Below are 23,750 nucleotides of genomic sequence, written 5' to 3' on the forward strand. Positions count from 1 at the left end.
TCGACCCACGTCACGGAACGCGATGCCGAAGTTTTTGGAGCAGCGTTATTCCATCAAATTTGCGGTAAAGCTTGGGAAATCGTCTACCGAAACTGTCGGTATGATTAACCAGGCTTACGGGGAGTCAGCCATGTCCAGAAACATGATCTTTCGGTGGCACAAGATGTTCGTGGAGGGCAGAGAAGAGGTCGACGACGAACCACGGCCTGGACGCCCATCAACGACACTCACCGACGAAAATGTGCGAAAAGTTCGCGATGTACTGAACTCTGATCGTCGTCTTAGTGTTCGGATGATAGCAGAGCAGTGTAATGCGCCAAAAACAATAGTGCACGAGATTAAAAACATCTGGCGAGCGATCAAAAACATCTGGCGGCTGCATCACGACAATGCGCCGTCTCACACCGCGCTTGTCGTGTCGGACTTCTTGGCCAAGCAAGGCGTGGCAACGCTGCCGCACCCGCCCTACAGCCCGGACTTGGCACCACCGGACTTCTTTCTGTTCCCGAAGATAAAGAGGAGTTTGAAAGGAACGCGATACGGGACTTTGGACGCCGTCAAAGAGGCCGTGACGACGTGTCTTCGAGAGGTTCCCGATGATGCCTTCGCGGGAGCGTTCCAGGAATGGGAACGCCGCTGGAACAAGTGAATCGACTTACAAGGGTCCTATTTTGAGGAATATTAGCTTAAGATATGTAAAAGTGTAATAAATTTTTTTTCCTGAGCTCAGTACACTTATTTTCCGGACGAACCCTGTATATATATATATATATATATATATATATATATATATATATATATATATATATATATATATATATATATATATATACATATATATATATATGATGCCTTCAAATGTGAGTTAAATTGTTCCTTTCTTAGATTTGACGAATTAAGCAAAACCAGGAGTGTCGAGGGTACCTGGAATAATTTTCTTGCCATAAAGCGTGCAGCAATACAGAGATTCATACCTAGTACATGTATAAGAGAGAATAAGGAACCCCGTTGGTACAACTACGGAAATCACTAAGACGGCAAAGGTTGTACCATGCCAGAATGAAAAACGCGGTTTAAGATTCCTCCCCTGATAAATCAAGGAAACCATACAGAATTACAAAGCATCTAGGTCCACTGCCAGCAAGGCCTTCTGAAAGGCGCTAGCGGAATTCAAAAGGAAAAAATTAGGTGAGCATTTCAACGATAACCCAAAGATGTTTTGGTCCTACGTCAGGGAAGTACAGGGAAAAAAGTCCACCGTAAACTCATTGAACAACGAAAAGGGGGATAAAGGAACGAATAGTTTAGATAAATCCAACATATTAAACTCATTCTTCCACAGTGTTTTCAACAAATGCTCCCAGAATACACCAGATAACCTTCCGAAAACAATTCTGCAGCCAATGCAAGCAATCGACTTTTCCACCCGCGGAATAGAGATACTCCTTAAAAACATCGACCCCAACAAATCTCCGGGACCTGATGAGATACCGGCTCGCGTGTATAAAGAACTGTCATCTGAAATTGCCCCTTATCTTTATATAATATTTAAGAAATCATTAGCAGAAGAAAGCGTGCCAAGCAGCTGGAAGATAGCTTCTGTAACACCCATATTTAAAAATGGACACCGGGAGGACCCCAGTAATTATAGGCCAATATCGCTCACCTCCATCTCCTGCAAGATTCTTGAGCACATCATTGTTAGTTCCATAAACAGGTACCTCGATAGCCAAGATTTATTGATTAATAACCAACACGGGTTCCGTAAAGGTAGATCCTGCGAAACTCAACTCGCACTCTTTGTTCATGATATAATGCATTCCGGTGAAAGTAATATGCCAGTTGATACGATATTCCTAGATTTAAAAAAAGCTTTTGATAAAATCCCTCATTGCCAGTTACTCGCAAAGTTGGAAACTTATGGAATACACGGGAGTATTATATGCTGGATTAGACAATTTTTTTAAAATCGCGTTCAACCAGTCGTCCTGGACGGTGTATCATCCGATACTGTCAAGGTAACGTCGGGTGTACCACAGGGAAGTGTCATAGGCCCCCTCTTGTTTCTCATTTACATAAATGACCTCAGCGCCGTGGTTAATAGCAGGCTCCGTCTTTTTGCTGACGATGCGGTGATTTATGAGAACATTCGAAATCGCGAGGACAGAGTCACGTTAGCTAACGACCTAAATGCAATCCAGACTTGGTGCGATACATGGCAATTGGAATTAAATTTGAAAAAATGCGTAGTAATACATTTTTGGGAAAGGAGCAATTCCCTCCCATTTAGTTACAAAGTGAAACAAACAGAAATCGCGAGGGTAGATTCCTTAAAATACTTGGGTGTAACAATTACTCACGATCTGTCCTGGGGAAAGCACATTTGAGAAATATGCGGTCATGCTAATAAAAAATTGGGATTTGTAAAAAGAGTGCTTGGTAAATGCGAAGAAAAAGTGAATGAACGATGTTTTCTTGCCCTAGTCAGGCCCCACCTAGAGTATGCATGGGATCCTCAAGAGATGAATTTGATTTCAGAATTAGATCGAGTTCAGCGGAGGGAGGCTAGATTTGTCAAACCTTGTTATGACCAACGCAGTAGCGTAACCACTTTGCTAGAAAATTTAGGCTGGGATTTCCTTACATAGCGGCGTTTACAATATAGATTACAATTATTAAAAACATTTAAAGATGGGTCCTTTTCCGATGACATCAAGAACATAATACGAACCCCAACGTGTTACGGGCGGAGGGATCATGAGTATAAGATTAGAGAGATAGACTGCAAGACTGACAGGTTTAAATGGTCATTTTTTCCAAGAACAATAAGAGACCAGAATTCTTGCAATCAAAATCCCCAAGGAGTAAGCTCGACACAATAAGTATTAACCTACAAGGTAGGGACTGCGCATGGTTATACGAGTATATTTATTTATTTTTTTGCAGGTTCCCCCCACCTTTCCCCATCCATTTGAAAAACCCTAACACCCTCATCCCCTACCCTTTCCTCCTGATGCTGTACCCCCTGCCACACACCTTTTGTGTGGCTCGCAGGGCATTGAGGTAGATTTAGATGTAGATGTAGGCTGTGCACTATCCACTTAGCGGCGTACTATGTTAACAAGATGGCCCTCGGAGGCATCAAATACATCAAAATCTTCCTAGCTGGTCTCAATCTCGCCCCAATACATAAGTTCTATCATTGTCATTATAATTTGTACCGACTCAATGGGTACGCTTCAATACATTTCCCATTTTCCCCATGTCTCCCGGGAAATGCATTTGTCTCTCCTCACCCTCAAAAATAAGGGTGCCAAAGTATCTTTTCTGTGGGCTCCTGGGCACATGGGAATTGCTGGAAATGAGAAGGCGGATTTATCGTCTAAGGAGACCCTGAATGCTGCTGACCTAGAATCTTCGGTATTACAGGCTGAGGATCCGAAAGTGGCGCTAAAGGATGTATCCCAAAAGCAGTGGATTGACACTTGGCGAATGGTTATTCGGAGCAAGTTTCTCACCGTGAAACCCGTGACTACAATGTGGTCAACTTCTGCCAGAAGTACACGGAGGGAAGAGGTCGCCATCACGCGATTGAGAATACAGCACTGTGCTCTGACACATTCACGTCTCTTCACTGAAGACAAAGCTCCACCTCTCTGTGAAGATTGCATTGTCCAAATGACCATCTTTCGTATACTGACGGAAGGCGAGAAATATCGACCAGAGCGCTGTAGGCTGAACTAGGAGGGAGACATCGTTTCTGTGTTAGACCATAGATGAGAGGTCCTTAGCCAAGTAATTGCTTTTAAAAAGCAATCTGGTCTTTTACAACACTTGCTTCAAAAAAAGGTACAAATAAAATGTTGCCCAAATGTTATTTTAAGGTGATAGTACACTAATTTGGTTAATTCCGTACCTTTCTTGTGAATGTACTTGGTTGTGAGAGGTGCAATATGACCTCAGAAGTCGGCAAACCCCAACAAATCTATCGCTACTACTAATGAAGGAGGTTTTTTGTTGAGTTTTAACACTGTGCTATATAAATAGAATAGATAAACCGACTCTCCCCCACCTTGACCACATTCTTAAACGTCTGACGGCGGCGAACTGACCGCCAAAAAGTAAAAAATATGTGTGCTGTACTTTATTTGTCTATATTTTACTAGTGTCTCTATATATGAGCACAAACACACTCTTTGAAGAAACATGGAACAGAAACAGAACTAAACACATTCCATATTTTGGCCATTCTTACGGAGTTCACAGTCATAAAAATGTTTTCTTTTCAACGTCATTTGTCGTGGTTTTCGGAGATGAGGTTAACAATGACCCTTTCATCCGATTACGGCATAATGCAGCTTTTTAGTCTCACTTGTAGAAACTCAGTCTCACGTACAGTAACTCAGACGAAATAAATTTTTATTAAAAAAATTTATCTCAAGAAATGTAATTTCCTAGGACCTATGTTAAATATTTCCATATCATATTGCAAATTGGAAGAAACGATGCGACGGAAATCGTCGCTTGCTTCAACCGTGGAATAGAGTAAATAAAGTACCAACTCACCGAAACCATCAAACATTTACTCTCTGTAATCGTCCCACAACAACCCAAGAGTCCAAATATCAAGATGAAAGCCGCAATGGAGGTGACGAGGTAGGAGAGGTATTTTATACCGTCGCCGACAACATACGTGGCCTTCTCCAAAGCCACTTCATTACTTTCAGCATATGCTGTAATTACGCGATACAGGTGGGACATCCCACTATCGCTCATCATAAGTATCCCGAAGCCCAGGAGTCCAGTTCCGGCTACCTGAAACGGAAAGACCTTTAATTTTTAATTGCACATTTAAAAGTAAATTAAAAACTTAATTGAAGATAAAAGCAGACAATCTTTCATATCGTCTTCTTTCTTGGTCCAAAATAGGATGCTCCATGTTCCATTTTCCATGGTAATTAGTATAGGTATCTACATACTTGGACGAAATTCATATAGTGTCTAAGACTCATTAATTGCAAGAGCAATAATGAAGTAAATGGTGGGTGTACCAGAATGAACGCATTCGTTTATTGCGATCAGGCAATCAATCATAAATGTATCATAGATTGTTAATTAATAAAAGCGAATTAGTAGTAGTTTGTTGAATGTGATAGACAGCTGATGACATTAGTGCTACTAGGGATAGGCGGGTAATTTGGTATTGGTTGAATTACCAGGGAATGGCTCAAGTACCAGAGTAAAGGGCAATCTGGTACTGTTATCTTGTACTGATCGTTAAATTGTAGACCCCTTGACGCCCTCTTAAGTCAGCCATCAAGGGCTCTACAATATAACGATCTGACGGACGGCGTACTCCACTTGGAACACCAGGTAGGAATCTGGCAACCAATGAAAAATCTTAACACCGCCAGAATTCAAACCTGGGACCTTGGAAACTTAACAAGGCATGTTTATAAAAACACTGTATTAAAGATAAATGCAATAGAATAATAGTTCTTAGTCATATATATTCTCAATAATAGTTCTTCCTTTAATTAATCAATTAATAAAATATATATTTATTCCCTTGAGACAATTAAAAATATCTGGTTAAATAGGGCACAGAAAAATTTCGGTTTTTAAAGTTAAGTAATGAATAAAGAAAGTGACTGAAACTTTCAAGTCGATTTTTAGCAGTCGGCCACCCGATTTTCCTGTGTTAAGGAGGTATAGTTTTACTTTTCTTCCTCGTTCGATGCACATGTAATCTAACAGAGGATTGCAATCCGCGCTAAAGTTTGCAACCAAGTTTACCAGGAATGGCATTTTAAACCAAACTAAATGAACAAAAAAATTTTAAAAACAATTATATATGTTTGCAGATTCCGGATTTCAACTAGAAATAATTTTATTTTAACGCTAGTTTAACGAAATAGTTAAATCTTTATTGGAATTTTCTGCTGCGGATGCTATTAAATAGTGGATGCTACGTAGATTTCATGGCTTTTGACTGTTTTTAAGAAATTAATGCTTTCTGGCGTAACTTTATGGAACCGATTCATTATAAATATGAAATGACTAACTTTGTAAGGACTACCTAACTTAACATCAGGTGAGCCCTGATGATGAAGTTTTACTTCGAAACCCGGGTCGTGTGAATAAATCGTTTTCGCGTGGAACTACAAAGTTAGTCCTTTCATGTTTTTAAGAAGGGAAAGGCACAATTCCCGAGATTACTTCCAGATCAAGGTCGATCCTATTTGCGAGCTTACGAGGCAATCGTAATGGCTTTGGCTTCCGGAAGGATTCCGTGAAAATAAATTATTTGATACTCAATAATTGAGGTAACATCTCCGTTTGCTTTGTGACAGTTCGCCTTTTGCCGAATAAATAACTGAGGTGGTCATGTTAACAATGTTGAAAAATCTGCATAAGCCACACAATAACAAACCTTTTCGTAATAAGAAGTATATAAGTAGGAAATAACGTAGGTTCGAGTGCTAAGTATTCCGCATAATACATTCCATTTGGGTAATTCCGTTGAATCATTTGAATTTGGGGTCGCTCAGCAAAAAAAATTAATAACAATTCAGAATCTAACAATAAATTCAGAAGTATTTAAATTTGAATTACTTAAAGGATTGTTAATGCTAGAAAGAATAAAAAATAACCATAATTTATTTCACCACAATATACTATGAGGGCAGATTGAGCATTAAATACGTGACAAGAAGCAAATTGTAAGGGATTCAGTGTTATTTTATGACTCGCTGATTTTTAATTATTACATAATTTTTTGACTAACTGAACCTTTATAGAACTTTGAATAATGAATAGAAAAAGTATGTAGGACTAAATTTCTTAGTTAAATTGAACATTACAACTTTCTATAGCGGCCAAACTAAATTAAATTTCTAGCACATCTAGTACACAGAGATGTAATTAATTAAAAATGCGAAAAATGGAGGGCATTATTATATTTGGAATTTTAAATTAAGATTAATAGACATGAAGTTAGGGGCTATCTGAGGAATCAGGTTAGATTCAGAAAGTAAATAAAGCAATTCTTCTCCGTGACTTTTTGAAAGCAAAATTTCGAGTTACTGATAGATGTGTTTAAAATGAATTTGAAAACGGTGAGCAGGTAACTGAATTGAAGTACATAGCACATGTATTTGAGCTCTCCAAGTGAAAAGTTTAATGGCATTCAATACTAATTATACAAGAGCGGACCTTGTTTCTAAGTTTCTTTCATACTTAATTTGGTACAGCGAGGTAGATGAGAGAAGTAGCTGGCATTTAACAATTGACTAGTTAAGTTATTTTGCGATAACCTTCGTTGTCGTGCAGTTTGGAACTCTGCCTTAAAGCGGTTTATTTCCTTACGTATTTTTCTGCCCTCAATAATCTATATCAAAAAATTACGCTGACTTGAGAGTGACTAGATAGGTTGCCGGGGGAAATTATGCTTTTGACTACATCGTAGAATTCTGTGACAAATACGGTTGCGGACCTTTAGGTACAATTTTTTGTTAAAGAATTCGTCTGAAAAATCACCGAACTCTCGACCTCCGCGCCGAATAGTTTAGAATAAAAATGGGCATGGTAACTCCACAATCCCACCTGTATAATCTTTGTAAAGTTTTACATCGCCAAATTTAGCCATTGGCCTTTTCTGTTCCGGAAAGAACGGCGAGAGCGGTCTTACGCAAAAGGGCTGGATGAAGCGGCATTCCATGGCGACACGTCGTGGACCTACTGCACATGAAACCGCTCTGACGGGTTCGATTGAGGAGCCAAGAAACCAAACGAAACGATTTTCTATCATTTCCATAACCTTGGATAGGCGGCGATTTCTCAAAGAAATTGGTGATTTTTCATTACATTTCTCGAAAGGTTTACGATGAGAATTTTTATTCATTATTTCGCCTTTGTTTGTAGTTTTATGGAAATTCTGCAGGTAAGATTATCACTTTTGTAGGCAAGATATATAGAAAGTTGATGGTTGATTTTTACACTCAGACGTAGTTTATTTTAGGAGAACAATTTAGTAATATCTTCGTTTCTGTATTAGCTTTTGTTTGAATAGTAGCTGTTTAGCGCGTCCAATTCTCCTCAAACGTGTGACTTTACCCTATATGCTTCGTGATTTTGAAGCCGATACCTTTCGCTAGTCAACATTTTGCTTTTCTGCTTCCCTTGAAGTACTAGTTGCCGGAACCTCATCGATATTAAAAGAGGTTTCTACAAAGAGGGCCCGAGCTCGATACTGGGTGACGCCTCGGGGTAGACATAGCTTAGATAGGACGGGAAAGGTAGCAAAAATGTTCACCCAGGACAGGGATTTAGAGAGCGACTCTCTTGGACACACTCTCTCTTATCTTTTCTACTCCGCCTGTTTCAAAGAGGAAATCCAAAATAAGGTAAAAGAAAAGAAAAAGGTACGGGTGATGGTAGGGTTTTATGAAGCTCTTTCCATCCTTGGGATTGAGGGCATTCATAACGTTTTTGGTTACAATGGTACCACTTTTACTAAAATAATATGTGTTTAAGAGGTGGAAAAATAGTTCGAAAATAGATGACGGCCATTAAGTAAAAATGTGGGGCGCTGATACAGTATATAATCAGTAGCTTGTTTTTGTGTGGTAATAAAAACTATTCATTTAAGGAGATATGTTTTATATGCTCAAAATAAATTTTAAAATGGGATATAATAAATTCATGCAATGCAACTCAGAGATACTGGATTCGTAGTATTGAAGGGCAACTATTTAGCATATAATCCCTCCAGCGCCTGGTGTCATCTCAGCCTGTTGCCTCGGGATTCTGTGGATAGCTACTTTTAAACATTTCAATAGATAACGCGTTTTTAAACATTTTTTTGCCAAATGATGTGGTATCTACAAGTAGCCTTAAATGTGCAGAACATTTGGCTGGTTGAAGAATCCCGTTCAAAAATCATTTGAAACACCTTGAAAACGAAGAAGAAATAGGAATTTTCTTGGTAACAGATTCTCTTTGAAACTGCAGGCGGCCCAAAGGAAGAAACATATCCGCCCGCGTGGGCCAAAGGAGTGATAGACAGTTCGCTACAGAAAAAGTATAATTTATGGTGGTGATCTGTGATGATTCTCTTGCCATAATAACTTTCTCATGGAAGGTGTATCAGCATATCAACACTGTTTTCACGTTCTAAAGGTAACAAAAAATAATTCTAATATGAAATTGAAATCCGTCTCGTAATTGCAAGAGTACGTGAAATAATTTTGCTTTGAAGACGCAGTGGAATTGTGCGCAAAAGACTCTGATTTGATGTCAAAGGATTTTTACGATTTTACTTGACTTATATGGCATGTAGAAACGCTGGAATTTTCTCTTACATATCCCATCTTCTGCATTAAGGGCGAAGGAAATACTACATGCTACCTCGGAGTAAGCTACATCCTTCTCGGTGACTCGGAGATTTCAGAGAGATCGAATAGTGTGGTTTGATTTCAAATGATCATGAAAAGTGGTTTCAAAAGGTGTCTCATGCATCTAGTATTCACTCTGATTCTCAGATTTCATTGAATTAGAATGACGGAAGTCTTTCTGTTCTAAAATTATTTCCGCACATCTTGTTCCTAATTTCGGGCATGAGAAGCCAAAAGAATGTGCGCACTCACCCAGGAGAGCAGGTTGAAGCCGACGAGCAGTCCCCGCGATCGCCCCGCGCTCATCTTGATCGCCATCTTAACCGGTGCCCCTGCAAATTATGGAACTCCACTCGAGTTTGCTGATAAGGGAAGAGAATAATTTATATTATTGAGGCGTTCTGCATTCAGCAAATTCTACACTGCAACCATCTCTGACATAAGTGAGATTTTAGCAAATAGTATCGTCAGTGCATAGCATTTATTCAAATTAACTCATGTTTTTCTAGTTTCAATCATTCAAGCAATATCCATGTATCGTTTACAATTAAAATTTATTGGCAGATGTGGTAAAATGTATTTATATGCTTAAAAAAGCATATATTTTTCCAATATTTCTAATATTCTTTACTTTGATCGATATCCTCTCCACCGATAACTACGTTTGATAGTAAAAATAAAAGAAATGCATTTACATGCAACCCGGTCAAGACGACTGATTTTTACTCTCTGAAGTTATTGCATTGGAATGCATTTAACTTTCGTCATAAATACGTACCACTCTTTAAATTTTTCAAATTCTCCTTAATCCGATCCCAATTCATATGCATATGCAAAACTTTTAAACTCTCAGCATCTTTATCAGTGAGGATAGTCTATCTCTTCTCCTAGTTACATTTTTTAACAGACACTTCGTGACGATACTGTACACAATATTACTATTGATCATGCACCTCAATTTTTAATTAATTTTACAGCAAAGAATAACATAATTCGTCAGCGCTCAACAGAATTCTGAGATTTCTATTTACCTATCATTCAATAATACAGTGATGAAAGCACTCATTATCCTTCGTAAATCGTTAAAAATTGTAAAAATGACTTTTCATCATAGGCTCTCACAGATTGTTAGAATTACACGGACATGATGTACGTGTATATAGCGACGTGGGAAGATCTACATATATTGCAATGAATGTTTATCGTTGATATTATCTTTTGTTGACGCTTTCCTTTCCATCGCCATTATAATGCAAGTGTTATTAAATCTCTCTCTGCCCCTTAACTTCAGAACTAGAGTAAATTACTTCACATTGGTATTCGAAAATTAAGAAGTTGAGAATAGATCTATAATATATTCATTAAGCTAGAACACTGATTGAGGATAACCTTTCAACCTAATTTTTATCTTCTGACACCTGAAAGCAATATCCATTTACGCAAGCATGTACTTAATTAATTTAATATAAAAGGCATTATTTAGGGTCATCCACAAAAGAATGGAGAAAAGAGAAAATGAGTAATTAGGAGAATGTCCGTTTGAAATTAGAAAGGGGATATGTACTGGTGATAGATCACTGACAGAACGAAGAATGGATTATAGTCAAGCTGTATTTGTATGCTTTGTAGATATTGAGGTCTTTGAAAGAGTAAAATGGGCCTAGTTATTGAACACTTTGCAGTAGATAGGGGGAGACTGGAAAGAAATACGGCTTTTTCAGGACATGTACATGTCTTAGATGTCACATTGTTGTGGATAGCAAATGGAGAGTTGGGATGGGCAGTGTTAGGCCTGGGATAAAGACGTGTATGTTCATCCATCTGTTCTTCTCAATATATATGTGGAAGAAAAAGTAAGGGGGAAATGAAAAAGGCTGGAAGCTGCAGTGAAACTATAGGGTGCGTTCCAACAGAAATGCCATTGATTTACCCGCGCTGCTCCTATTGGTCAGAGTGGGATCAAACTACTTTGAGTAGGTGGGGAAGACGCTAGGCTTCGCCGTGAAACTGGTCTTGCTCTCCAAGCTGAGGAAACGGCAGGACGTCAGTAATTGTAAACCTGTGCGCCGACCGTGTCACGAAAGACCCACCGAACGGAAATTTCAAGTGAACTTTTGCAACTTATTGAAAATGAACCTGATTATTTGGACAACGTCCAACGGTAATGAAGCCTGGACTTTTTATTATAACCAGATACAAAACTCCAAAGCCCTGAGTGGCACACCGACCAGTCCTCAAAGCCCAAAAAGGCAAAAATGGGCAAATCAAGAGTGAAAACAATGCTCGTTGTCTTTTGTTCCTCAAGGACAGACAGTTAACGCTGCCTACTGCATGGATGGGCTGGAAAGACTCCGAAAAAGGGCCATCAGGACGAGAAAAGACATCGTAGCTGCCTGGCAACTCCATCACGACAACGCGCTACGAGTCCGCGATTTCCTGGCCAAACACCATGTGGCCAACGCTGCCCCCCCCCCTTTAGTCCTGACGTCGCCCCAGCAGACTTCTTTTTGTTCCCTCGGATTAAGGCAGCCCTGAAAGTAATCCGTTTTTCGTCCACAGAAGAGATTCAATCAGCCATGACGAAGACCTTGCGAAAGGTCCCCGAAGGCGCCTTTCAGGGCGTGTACCGGTCATAGCAGAGACGGTGGAAAAAATGTGTTGAGGCCCAATTACGCTACCTTAAAGAATTTCAAGTGCTTGGGCAAATCTGTTAAATAAATGTCTTTAAAAAACAAAACATTACTTTTGAAACACACCCTGTATTTAGCAGACGCTTATCAGACTTGCGGATGATCAAATGTTGATCAGCCAGTAAGCCAAGCGGTTACAAAGTATATTGCCCAATCAGTGTGAAAGGCATGAGATGAGAAATTATTACAAGAAAACATTGGTATTAAGATTTGTAAAAAATAGGAAGGCTAAAACAAAGAAAAGTTGGGAGAAAGCTACAACGGGCGAAACTCGTGATTCAGAAAACTTATAAAGAACACTTATTTTGTAAGTGTTTTAGAAAGCGTTAGGTAAAGAAGCGCTCACAAAAGGCGTAAGCTGATGGCGGGTCCTATAAGTAAAGATGTAAAGAAAAGAATAGAGAAAAAATTGAATTGGAGCGTCATTTTGTAAGGCTGGGAAACTAGGTCTTTGAAACAAGAGGATAAGCAATGATTGGAAAATTTTGAGATGTGTGTGAAGAAGAAATAAGGAAGAAGGAAAACAAACGCTGAAGTATTTGTCATAGCATACCCGGGATTTGTGATTTCTGATACCCAGATCGATCCGTGCAAAGAATTTGAAACTTGGGTTCTATATTCTATTCGCGATGACTTTGGAGGCTTCCAGCTTCGCCCAAGCTGTGTGATTTGTCGAGTGCCAGACCTTCTTAAGAAACCACAGGCGGCACAGGGAAAGAAACTGGCACACCCTACCCTCCGAAAGGTAGGGTGGGCCAGAATTTCACGCACCGTATAGAGCTTAATATGAGGTGAGCTCTACCCTCGCCAACCTTCTAGTTAATCAATGTATTTTACTTGTATAAAGTTATAAGTGACAAAATGAACGGATTAACTTTTCTCCCGCAACATTTTCTCCTGAATTCATTCGAGATTTCGAAATAATGTTATTCTAGATTTTAGCAGTTGGTTAGGACATCTTAACAACAATTCTCTGGCCCTGAATCCTAAATTTACAGAAAACGTTTTGCAATTCTCTTTTTAAATCTTTAAGTATAAATTTTTATTTCTGGCCTGTTGTAGTATTAATAAACACATGAAATACTGGGTTAGCTAGGTAATCGAACAATGGTTTTTATATAATTTTGAAGGAGTTGATTATACCATTTTATGATAATTTCGCGCTAATTTCGGAGCTGTTCGTAAAAAGATAAGTTCCCTGTTTATTGGCTACGCTCCTGCCGTGAATATTGTGATCTCAAAACATTCAAATTTACTATATATAAAAAGAGACGTTTCAGGCGTGATATGGTGGAATATCATGGTTAATTGAAAATTAGTGATTTTCCACAATATAAGTTAACAATTATTCTGTAGAAAATTGCCAATTTTAATTAATTCAAATTTACTGTTTTACTAGGACTTCGCCCTTGCACGGAATCAGCGGATTTGAAACTGCTTTACTTGGTTCCTATTCTAACATTTTCGATTATACACAATAAACTAACATTCCAGATCAAATACCACCACATACACTACCGAATTAGTAGTGCCCTGACATCTATGCAGTACGATAACCCTTAAATCAGCAATGTGTACGAGTACATCCTCCACACTGGTATGAATTTCGAAGAAGTTAGGCAAGCTCCGAGATACTTCTGTAGGATACACTTTTATTTTCCTCCCTAGTAAACGATTTCTTTCCTGTTAATATTGATAACAACTTTCTCATAACACAATTTATAAAATATGCATCAATAATCACGCTATAAAGATCTGCTAAGTTCGACTGGATAGAAATACATGGGACAAGTAAAGAAGAAGGTACATTGCCAAAAATACCAGGAAGTAAGCCAAATAGTATCGTATAGGGTAGGATGGAGGGCTGCAGTCAACCAATCTTAGGATTGAACGACCAATGATTAAGTTCTTCTGATGTTGATGAAAAAGTTTGAAGCACAAATAATATCCGTATATTCCTGCGAGTATTTAAAAAAAGGTCCATCCACAAATGATGAAACGCATTTACCTGAATATTAGCCCACAGTCAAATCAGAAGTATATCTTCAATTGGGAACAGCCTGTAATATGCTTCCACTTCCAGGAGCGATTCTTGGAGCAACAACTACGTACTTTTGAGCGTCCTTCCACGCTGTCTTTCAGCTCACTACTTGAACGAGAGAGCCGCGCTTTTCCCTGGAGCTTCGGACATGACGCGGTCACTGCACGCAAAGTGAAACGTAGGTAAGTGAATTTTAGAAAATTTCTCTCCAGTGAATTTTATTTTTAAGTAGTTGCCTGCTCATTAAGTAAAATGAACGATATTTGATGGTAGAACCCGATTGGGGAAAACCATAGCGTTCGAATGCACGATTTCTTAATGGACGGTTAACCGATTTTGCGTCAAAATATTTGTTTTAGAGACAACTTTTTTTTGTTGTTTTGAAACCTCTCCTTTATTGGGTTTCATTATTTTCTTGCTACCAATGTGTGAATACTTTTTAAGAACAACACGCGATTTAAATGTGACCGAGTCTTTGTTCACAAATCGTCAAATGGCTACTCTGACATTTTCAATTTAAACTTAACGTTTCCAATTAATAATATAGCAATGGAATGTTTCTTCGACCCGCAATTAAAGTTTGACTGGTAATTGTGTCACCAAGGAATTTGTTAAAAGAGGCTGCAGAGAGTGATCCCCAATTAGTACTTTTTCCGCACTGCTACGAGAAATCACCACCATCCCAAATTCATTGCCAATTTAAAAATTAAAAACCTGGCTATTTTGATATGCAAGTGTCTGCTGCTATAAATCTGCTACTTCAATTTCGAAATCAGCAACTGCATTGAAAACCTCGTATTTTATCATTCCGACTAGTTGAACCTACCCACGAGCATTCCATGGCAATGAATTGTAATTCTTTAGAAAATGACAAAATGTATCGTGTGAAGGAATAATACGATAGCAGATGAACTATCTCTACCTTCCACTGCATATTATTGCCACAAAACTACTATCACCTCAAGCATAATAACATCCTCGAAAAGTAATCCTAAGGCCATGACTGCAAGGTTTCCATGGAAGCCAATTTAATTTTTCCGATATAAAAGTGCTTACTTACGCAACGATAAAAATCCTTTGCGGAAGAGTTGTTTGGTGTAGCAGCGATGAGTAGCAAATCTGTTAATTAAATGGTATCAGTGCAATTAACAATTTTTTTTTGTTACTTGCATTCTTTTCAGGTTAAAATATTAGCCGAGGTACTCAAATGCAAACGCTATGGAGTATGAACGGGATAAAATATTTTAGACGTAGCTTTTCAACCGCCGAAATTACATTTTCAATCACATAGTTCTTGAGGATAATGCTAAAATACTTCACCTGATATTTTTCGTGGAATTTTTTACTCTGCTGATCCCACTCAAAGTTCTTGAAAATTGAATAGCACAAATGAATCGATTTGAAACACGTTGATCGGTTGTGAATCGTAAGCGACGTCAAACAGAATGAAAGTTTCTTCGGAAATCTAATATCTGGCAATACCGAGTTTTGCTGTCCCCTACGTCCAGCCTTCTCTTGCCAGCAACCAGGGCTCGGTTCCGGAGAATGAAAGAGTTTTTCACCGGCATCCGGGTGGTGTGGATCATTAAAATTCCTCCAACTGCTGAGTGACCACGCCAGAGTGTGCGCAGTATCCATTTTTCTGTGAGTAGCGTCAATATTTCGCGAACTTACGTCAGTCTTCAATAGATGTCACCCTCGGGAAAGGGTTTTCCTTCAGTATCACTACTTCTCTCCCTGAAAGATCTCTGCACTGAACGACCTTTTTCATGCAGGGAGCCCTCGAATTAAAACGTTCCCATTTAATTTGCTTCTATTTGACACTCTTTGGAAGGCACCTACCACGTGCAATATTTGCTATTCCCTGCGTTTTAATCTATTTATTTTCCCGCATGACAACGATGCTTCTCTTTTACTTCTCCCGAAAAGATGACCCATTAGGGCGGTTCACCCCCTCATCAGGATCTACGATCATGGATGTAGTTTATTCATTGAAACCGTTGCCCAACCACTAAAATTAATTCTCAAAAATTTTCCTATTTGAACAATAGGAAAATTGCTGATTGAACCGCAAGCCATGTTTTTAACTTTCCAAAATTCGACACACGAGAGAATCAGGTTTTGTGAATGTGAATGGGCACATTGACTTAGCCTGAGAGGAGCTTACATGCACACAAACTTTGTGGGATTCCATTCCAGTCGAAAAAATAAACCTTAAGCGCATCGCGTTGGATCGAGATAATTAATTGCAGAAGATTTTACCGCACTCATTACTTTGCAGAAAGTCCAGTATTCAATTTTGTGGCCGGACTGGGTGACTGGGTTAGAGCGTGGTGCGTACTCGAGCATTCAAATTCCCAAGGTCTTCTGCAGCAAGCAAAGTGTAATTGAATTGCTATAACCCCGCTTTGGTATTCACGCAAACAGATGACGTCCAGAGTACTCACCTGATTGCGTCGGCGAGCAGCGTAGGGTCACAGACTGTCCGCAGTCCAACATCCGAAGTAGCCACAGGCCGGCGAAGAGTGCGGCCGCTCGCCACGGGGCGTGTCCCACTCGGCGCGCGCGGCGCATGCATCCCGGATTTCAGCTTGGACGACTGGGTAGTGCGTGTGTCACTGGTGGGGAAGTGGGGAGTGAGAAGGGGTCGTCGGCTCTGGGACAAGGGGGGGACAGGAAGTGGAGTGCATGCATGGCTCGGCCACCCGAACCGTACTCAAAAGCCTTTGGTCGCACACAATTTGGCCACGGGAGTCTCATACTTCGGATTTTTTACGCTCGTCAGGCTTCTAACGGGCGAGTAAATTTCCAGAATCTTGACCGAGCGATGGGACGAGGCATCACCTTCACCGATCTCCAGTAATATACAAAAATTTACAATTACGAAGGTTAAACCAATTACAAGGTTCATGAGATTGTTTCTGCACCATCTTGATTTTCATTCGTTTTAAAGTTTCACGAAAGGCCCTGTCACAGGCGTAAAACATCGATGAGGGGGCTATTTAGGTTTGTACTCTTATTAGTGGAATGGAACGCCGTAAATGTGCAAATGGATTATTTATTCTTTTTATTATGAAATAAAACATTCAAAATAACCCAAATAAAATCATATGGACACTTTGCCGGCGGTATCTCTTTCATAATCGCTAAGTGTTGGCATCGCCGAGGTTGATTCACTGTGACGACCCATTTATACAGGTATCATACAGTATGACGGCTTATTCTTTCTTTTCATAAAAATAGTACCGCCTAAGTACATGACAAGATTTAAAAATTTCACTTCCAGAATATTTTCAAAACTTGCATTAATTAGACGGTGTGCGAAGATGAAATAAGATTTCTGTCGAAAGGGACACTTTTGTTTTACCTCTGGATTCCTGTCGTTGGAAATTGAGCAATGCTGATGCCTGCTTTCTCTTCATTGTTTTTCTTTCGCAATATAATTTCACACGCCCTAATTTTCGCCTGCCCGAACAGGCGCCATTGACCACAGCCGTGGATCACCTCAAATCTGCATAACATTGGATGCTAAATGAACATCAGAATTTCTTCAGTGCTATTTCCATGGCAGGTACAGTGGAAGCATTCAAACGGTTTTCACAAAGCAAAGCAAAGAGGCTTCAGCCAAGGATTTAGCAAAGAGGCTATGAATATCTTAGCTTTATGTTTGCGGCAAATGCATTTTTTTAAAGAGAGTTGAATTTTTTCAATAAATCACAATACAAAATAAAAATATACTTTTAAACTTCAAAGAGTAGTCTTTTCATTTATATTGGTTCGCAGCGTGCCAAGTTAGCTTCAAATCCAGCTTGAAAAAGTATGAAAAATAACTGTCCGCGTTTATAGCGAAGCCAGAGAAGTACATGTATACCCCGCAGCGCCAACGAATAAGAAACCACTCAATATTACCCGGATAAATAGTTTTTTTAACAAAATTTACGAAAGTTTTGCCACTCTGGTCAAGCAAATGTTTTAAAAGGCATGGAATTTGGGAATAGATAATATTCGCTTAATTCATGCAGCAGAATTATTATCATTTGCCTCGCCTCATCGTTTGAATAAGATTTGGTAACCATGGTGTACATATGTAGATAATTTTATGACGAACCTGATGGTATTTCTTCATTCTTAATTGGATTTAATTTATTACCGTGCAAGTATCCTTAAAGTGGATATTTTACGAAAACGTTATGTACATGTATTGAATATACGTATTTTCCGTTGAGCCAACACGAGCCATCAACCCAATGGTTGATTTTGGCGCATCTCTCCTCTCAATTCTTCTATCCGCTAACCTCTTCATACCTGTACTCACTCATTTATTCTCTTTGATGCCTGCCATCTCTCATCTGAGATATTTCTGCGTAGTTCAGCCCGTTTACTTTTCCATCGAAGGCTATCTTCTCAGAGCATAGTGTATCTAAAATGTGTTCGATAATGATATTCGTTTTCTTGTCAGTTTTATTTTATCGGCTATCACTAGACTTTTCTACCAGCATAATATTTTGCCTGCGCCACCAATTATTTAATTTTTGCTTCTCCAAATTACTGATTCTGCATCCCAGATAACATTATTCTAGGATGACTTCCAACAATTGATTCCCTAGGGTAATACCTACATATATGCCCTCTTGCTTTTCCTCCAAAGACCAGTGTAGTTTCCCTTCTGCTCGTTTATCTAAATCACCTTCTTTAAGTTGACGAGCGCATTCTTCAGCGCCCTTATCTTTGCAACGATAACTAATGTAGTCAGCGAAACGGAATATACTGATATTTTTATCAGTGGATGCGCACTCCTTGATCATTTTCTTTTATTTCGTCATTGTTTTCTCATAAAGATGCGGAAAATAATGGGCGAGAGTGCGTCCACTTGCCTTAATCTTTTCTTAATTCTCGTCTCTTCATATGCTGGGCGTAGATTTAATTACCCACCGTCGTTCGTTACAGGTCTCGATCTACCATAGGCCTATGGATCACCCTAATAAGCACCTTCTATGCCCTTAAGAATAAGACGTATTTTATTGCAGTTGGCATATTCGTATGCATACTTCAGATCTACAGGAGTTGAATGTTTTCCCGTCCTTCTGCATTCTCTTCCATATGAGTAGCCTGAGAGACAAAATAGCTTTTATTGTGCCTTGTCCTTATGCCGTATTTTCCCATCGATTACGCGCGCGTTATCTATGCAAAAATGTTCACATGATCGAAAAAATGACGATGCGGGTTATGTTATGAAAATTTTAAAAATCCAAACATGGACGTATTTTTACACACACTGTATATAATTTTTACGCGTGTGTGTGTACATATATATATATATATATATATATATATATATATATATATATATATATATATATATATATATATTTATTTATAAATGTTTAAACAGATGCGCGGCATCTTACACGTTCAAGATAACTATGAAGCCCTGGGCTCGCGGTATCTATACCAATTCATGAAAACTACAAAGTTCTGGGTGCGCGTTATCGATGGGAAAATACGGTAATATCGGAACTGATATTCGGCTCAAAATCCTCCTGCTCTACGTTCAGTTTTCTACAAATGAGAATTGTCAATACTTTTGATGGATGCATGTCTAGTCGGGTTCGTGGTTCGAAAATTTTACACTTATTTATACATTTTTAGGAATAGAGATTTTTTTTAAGGTAATCTACCGGTTAACGTAGGTTTTTGGATGGACACAAGTACCAGACAAACATTTTATTATTCCTAACAAAACACAAAATCCATCATCCTACTCGATATCAGGTCCCTCTTCATCTCTGAGTACTTTCTTCCTCCCTTCATCCCGTCCAACATCCCTATCCCGTTCCTTCCCTTTCCTCTTTTGCCCAACATTCTCCCCTCTATCACAGTCTTCAAAATCCCACTGCCGGTCAACACCCCCTTCATCCACTTTTCCTGCCTCCATAGGATTTTTCCCAGCAAACCCCTCTCTTCGCCCACCATACCAAGTACAGGGAGGCACCCAAAAGTGGTAGGACTGATTTTTTTACAAGAATTTTATTGACGATATACTTACATCGACTTAATAATCTTCAAAGTATGCTCCTTGAGCTGCTACACACTTAGTATAACGTTGCTCCCATTCCCCGTACGCCCGCTGGAAATTTTCTTTGGGGATGCCGTTGATGACCCTCGTCGAAGCCTCTTGAACGGCCTTTATCGAGTCAAAACGTCGTCCCTTGAGCTGTGTTTTCATCAGGGGGAAGAAGAAGAAGTCCGGTGGTGCCAGATCGGGAGAATAGGGCGGGTGCGGCAACGTGGACCCGCCGTATTTGGCCAGGAGCTGTCTGACGACGAGCGCGCCATGACACGATTTTCGGCACCATCTTGGCGCACACCTTGCGCATGGCCAAATCCTGTGAAATAATGCGTTGGACGTTGGCTGCAGACAGACCTAACTGGTCTGCAATTTCTTCACTGGTTAAGCGTCGGTCTGTGTTCAGCAGTGTCCTCACTCTATCCACATTCGTGTCGGTTCTTGCCGTCGACGGCCGTCCAGAGCGATGGTCGTCTTCAACGAGCTCCCTACCCTCTTTAAACAACTTGTGCTACTCAAATACTATGGAACGGCTTAAGGCAGTGTCCCCATAAGCCTGCTTGATCATATCGAGGGTCTCAGTTGCCGTCTTCCAGAGTTTCGCACAAAACTTCACGGAATAACGTTGTTCCAAATTCAGATTCATTTTGTTTTTCGACGGGGACAAAAAACTTGCTTCACTAAAAACGGTGTCCTCACTCAACGACAGCCCGCAGGCGACTGAGGTTGGTGTCGGTCTGTTGCTAAGAGCCCTTTCCACCTTACCCAGCCAGGCAGACCCCCCTCCACCGCTCCGTTCGCGCCAGAGAAAATCAGTCCTACCACTTTTGGGTGCGACCCTGTACTTCCTCATTTGTTTTCTTCTCTGTCCATTTCACCTTCTCCATTCTTCTCCACACCCACATTTCAAAAGCCTCCAGTCTACGTCTATCCTCCTGCTTCAATGACCACGTTTCCGGACCGTACATAGCTACGCTCCATACCAAAGTTTTTACAAGTCTTTTCTTAAGATCCTTACTCAACATCCCTGTCATCAACTCGCTCCTCCTTGTGAAAGCCTCTTTGCCTAGCGCAATTCTTCTCCTTACGACCCTACTTCTTTGACCGTGGTGGTCCAAAACACTACCGAGATACGTAAACTGTTCTACCTGCTCTAGCTTTTGCCCTCCTATTATAATGTTTAGCTTATTCTTTTTCTTTCTAGAAAATCGCATAACCTTTGTTTTATCAATATTGATTTTCATCCCAAAACCTGTCGCACTGAATTTCCAATTCACTCAGCAATGCTTGCAACCCCTTGGCTGACTGACAAACTAAAGCTTGGTCATCAGCAAACCTAACTGATTTCACGAATTCCCCGCCCACTTTCATTCCTACCTCCAGTTCTTTCTATGCCTCTTTGATCATTTCCTCTGCATACAGGTTGAACAGCAACGGTGATAATGGGCAACCCTGCCTTACACCCCTTCCTAACCTTGCCCATCCGGACTCCCCGTTCCCCACCCGGAACCTGAGCAGTCTGAGACATGTACAGGTTGCGGATTAGCCTCCATTCCCTCCAATCTATTCCTATTTTTTTCAATATACTCATTAGTTTTTCCCAATTCACTATATCAAACGCTTTTTCGAAATCTACGAAACAGGCAAATACCTCCTGGTTGTGTTTTATATTCCTCTAGATTAATAATCTCATTACTGCAATGGCATCACGCGTACCTCTCCCCTTCCTATACCCAAACTGATCATCCCCTAGGTAATCATTTGCCCTACTCTTTATCCCTTTGTTTATGATCCTGAGAAGAACTTTAGCTGCGTGGGATATCAAACTTATCATCCTGTAGTCCTCACATGATGTAGCCTTTACCTTTTTCGGAATAGGAACTAAAATTGATCTCACAAAGTCTTCCGGCCAGATTCCCTCCTCATAAATACTACGAATCAGCCCATATAGCCTCTTCCTCCCACATTTTCCTAAGCATTTTAAAAGTTCCGCGGGAATGTTATCCACCCTCACGGCCTTATTTAGTTTCATCTCCCTTAATGCCCTTTCTATCTCATTGTCTAGTATGCCTGGACCTAAGTTGTCTTCCTCTACGTCATATTCTTTTTCAATGTCCAACTTTGTTGGTCTAAGTTCTTTACTATACAGTTCTTCTACAGAAACGGAAAATAAGTGTACTGACTCCTGGGCTGGGCGCGCCGCCCCAGGCGCGCCCAGCACCGCTCTGACGGGCTGCGATTGGAGGGAGGTATGTTGGCAAGCGACGCTGAAAAAGGCAGTCGGCTCTGAGCTGTGGTGTAGTGAGGAGCTCTGTTAACGCGAACCTCCACGCTCGACCCACGTCACGGAACGCGATGCCGAAGTTTTTGGAGCAGCGTTATTCCATCAAATTTGCGGTAAAGCTTGGGAAATCGTCTACCGAAACTGTCGGTATGATTAACCAGGCTTACGGGGAGTCAGCCATGTCCAGAAACATGATCTTTCGGTGGCACAAGATGTTCGTGGATGGCAGAGAAGAGGTCGACGACGAGTCTTCGAGAGGTTCCCGATGATGCCTTCGCGGGAGCGTTCCAGGAATGGGAACGCCGCTGGAACAAGTGTATCGACTCACAAGGGTCCTATTTTGAGGAATATTAGCTTAAGATATGTAAAAGTGAAATAATTTTTTTTTCCTGAGCTCAGTACACTTATTTTCCGGACGAACCCTGTATATACTCCTTCCATCTCCCTTGGATCTTTCCTGCGTCAACTATTGCCTTACTCGCCTTATCTCCAACTGTTAGCATAGACTTTCCTTTCTTACTTCCCGATAACGATTTAACTTTGCTGTACAGCGCACCGATTTCACCCTTCCTCTGCAGACTTTCCATATCCTCGCACTGCGTCTTCCACCATGCTTCTTTTGCTTTATTTGTTGCCCGCCTCAATTTATTGTTTAATTCTTTGTACTTCGTTTTTCCTAATTCTGTATTTATATTCTTCCATTTTCGCCCTTCATCCATCTTTGTAATCATCTCATCTGTGATCCATGGTTTCCTAGTCCTTTTAGCGTTAACGGTTCCAATAGTGTCTTTTGCAGCTTTAGACAACCCTTTCTTGAAACTTTCCCATTTTTCTTCGATAGTACTTAGCTCTTTACCATCGTCCATGATTTTTTCTACAGCCTGCTGGTACTCCTTTCTTGTCAATCCTATTAATTCCTCTACAATCTATTTCCTAACCAACCGCCCCTCCCATATCATTTTGAAACGGACGCTACATTTCATAACAACTAAATTGTGGTCAGAGTCCGCATCCGCTCCCGGGAAGCTGTGCGAATTTATCACGCTATTCCTAAACCTATGACTAACCAGGATATAATGTAGCTGATACCTTTCTGAGTCACCTGGCATTTTCCATGTATACCTGCGTCTTTTGTGGTGTCTAAACCAAGTGTTGGTGATGGCTAACCCCTGTCTCCTGCAGAACTCAACTGCTTTCTCCCCGCGGTCATTACTCGTGCCTAAACCGTAGCCCCCATCTCATCACCATCTCTTCCTTCGCCTACCGTCGCATT

The 23,750-nt window shown here is 40.2% G+C and overlaps 1 protein-coding gene across 1 annotated transcript in view; it reads right to left on the reverse strand.

Annotated features, from left to right (window-relative positions):
• LOC139685797 (CD82 antigen-like) overlaps window positions 1-9,713 on the reverse strand; it is a 30,957-nt gene extending 21,244 nt beyond the window's left edge. Inside the window, exons 1-3 of the mRNA XM_071582915.1 lie at window positions 9,648-9,713; window positions 4,567-4,815; window positions 3,519-3,656 (exon numbers count right to left, since the gene is read on the reverse strand). Coding sequence (XP_071439016.1) covers window positions 3,519-3,656; window positions 4,567-4,815; window positions 9,648-9,713 — 453 coding nt within the window. The remainder of the gene's footprint in view (window positions 1-3,518; window positions 3,657-4,566; window positions 4,816-9,647) is intronic.
• Between the last annotated feature and the right edge of the window lie 14,037 nt (window positions 9,714-23,750).

Source organism: Hetaerina americana, unplaced genomic scaffold (assembly GCF_022747635.1).
Source record: "Hetaerina americana unplaced genomic scaffold, ioHetAmer1.1.p SCAF_12, whole genome shotgun sequence".
Classification (NCBI taxonomy): domain Eukaryota; kingdom Metazoa; phylum Arthropoda; class Insecta; order Odonata; family Calopterygidae; genus Hetaerina; species Hetaerina americana.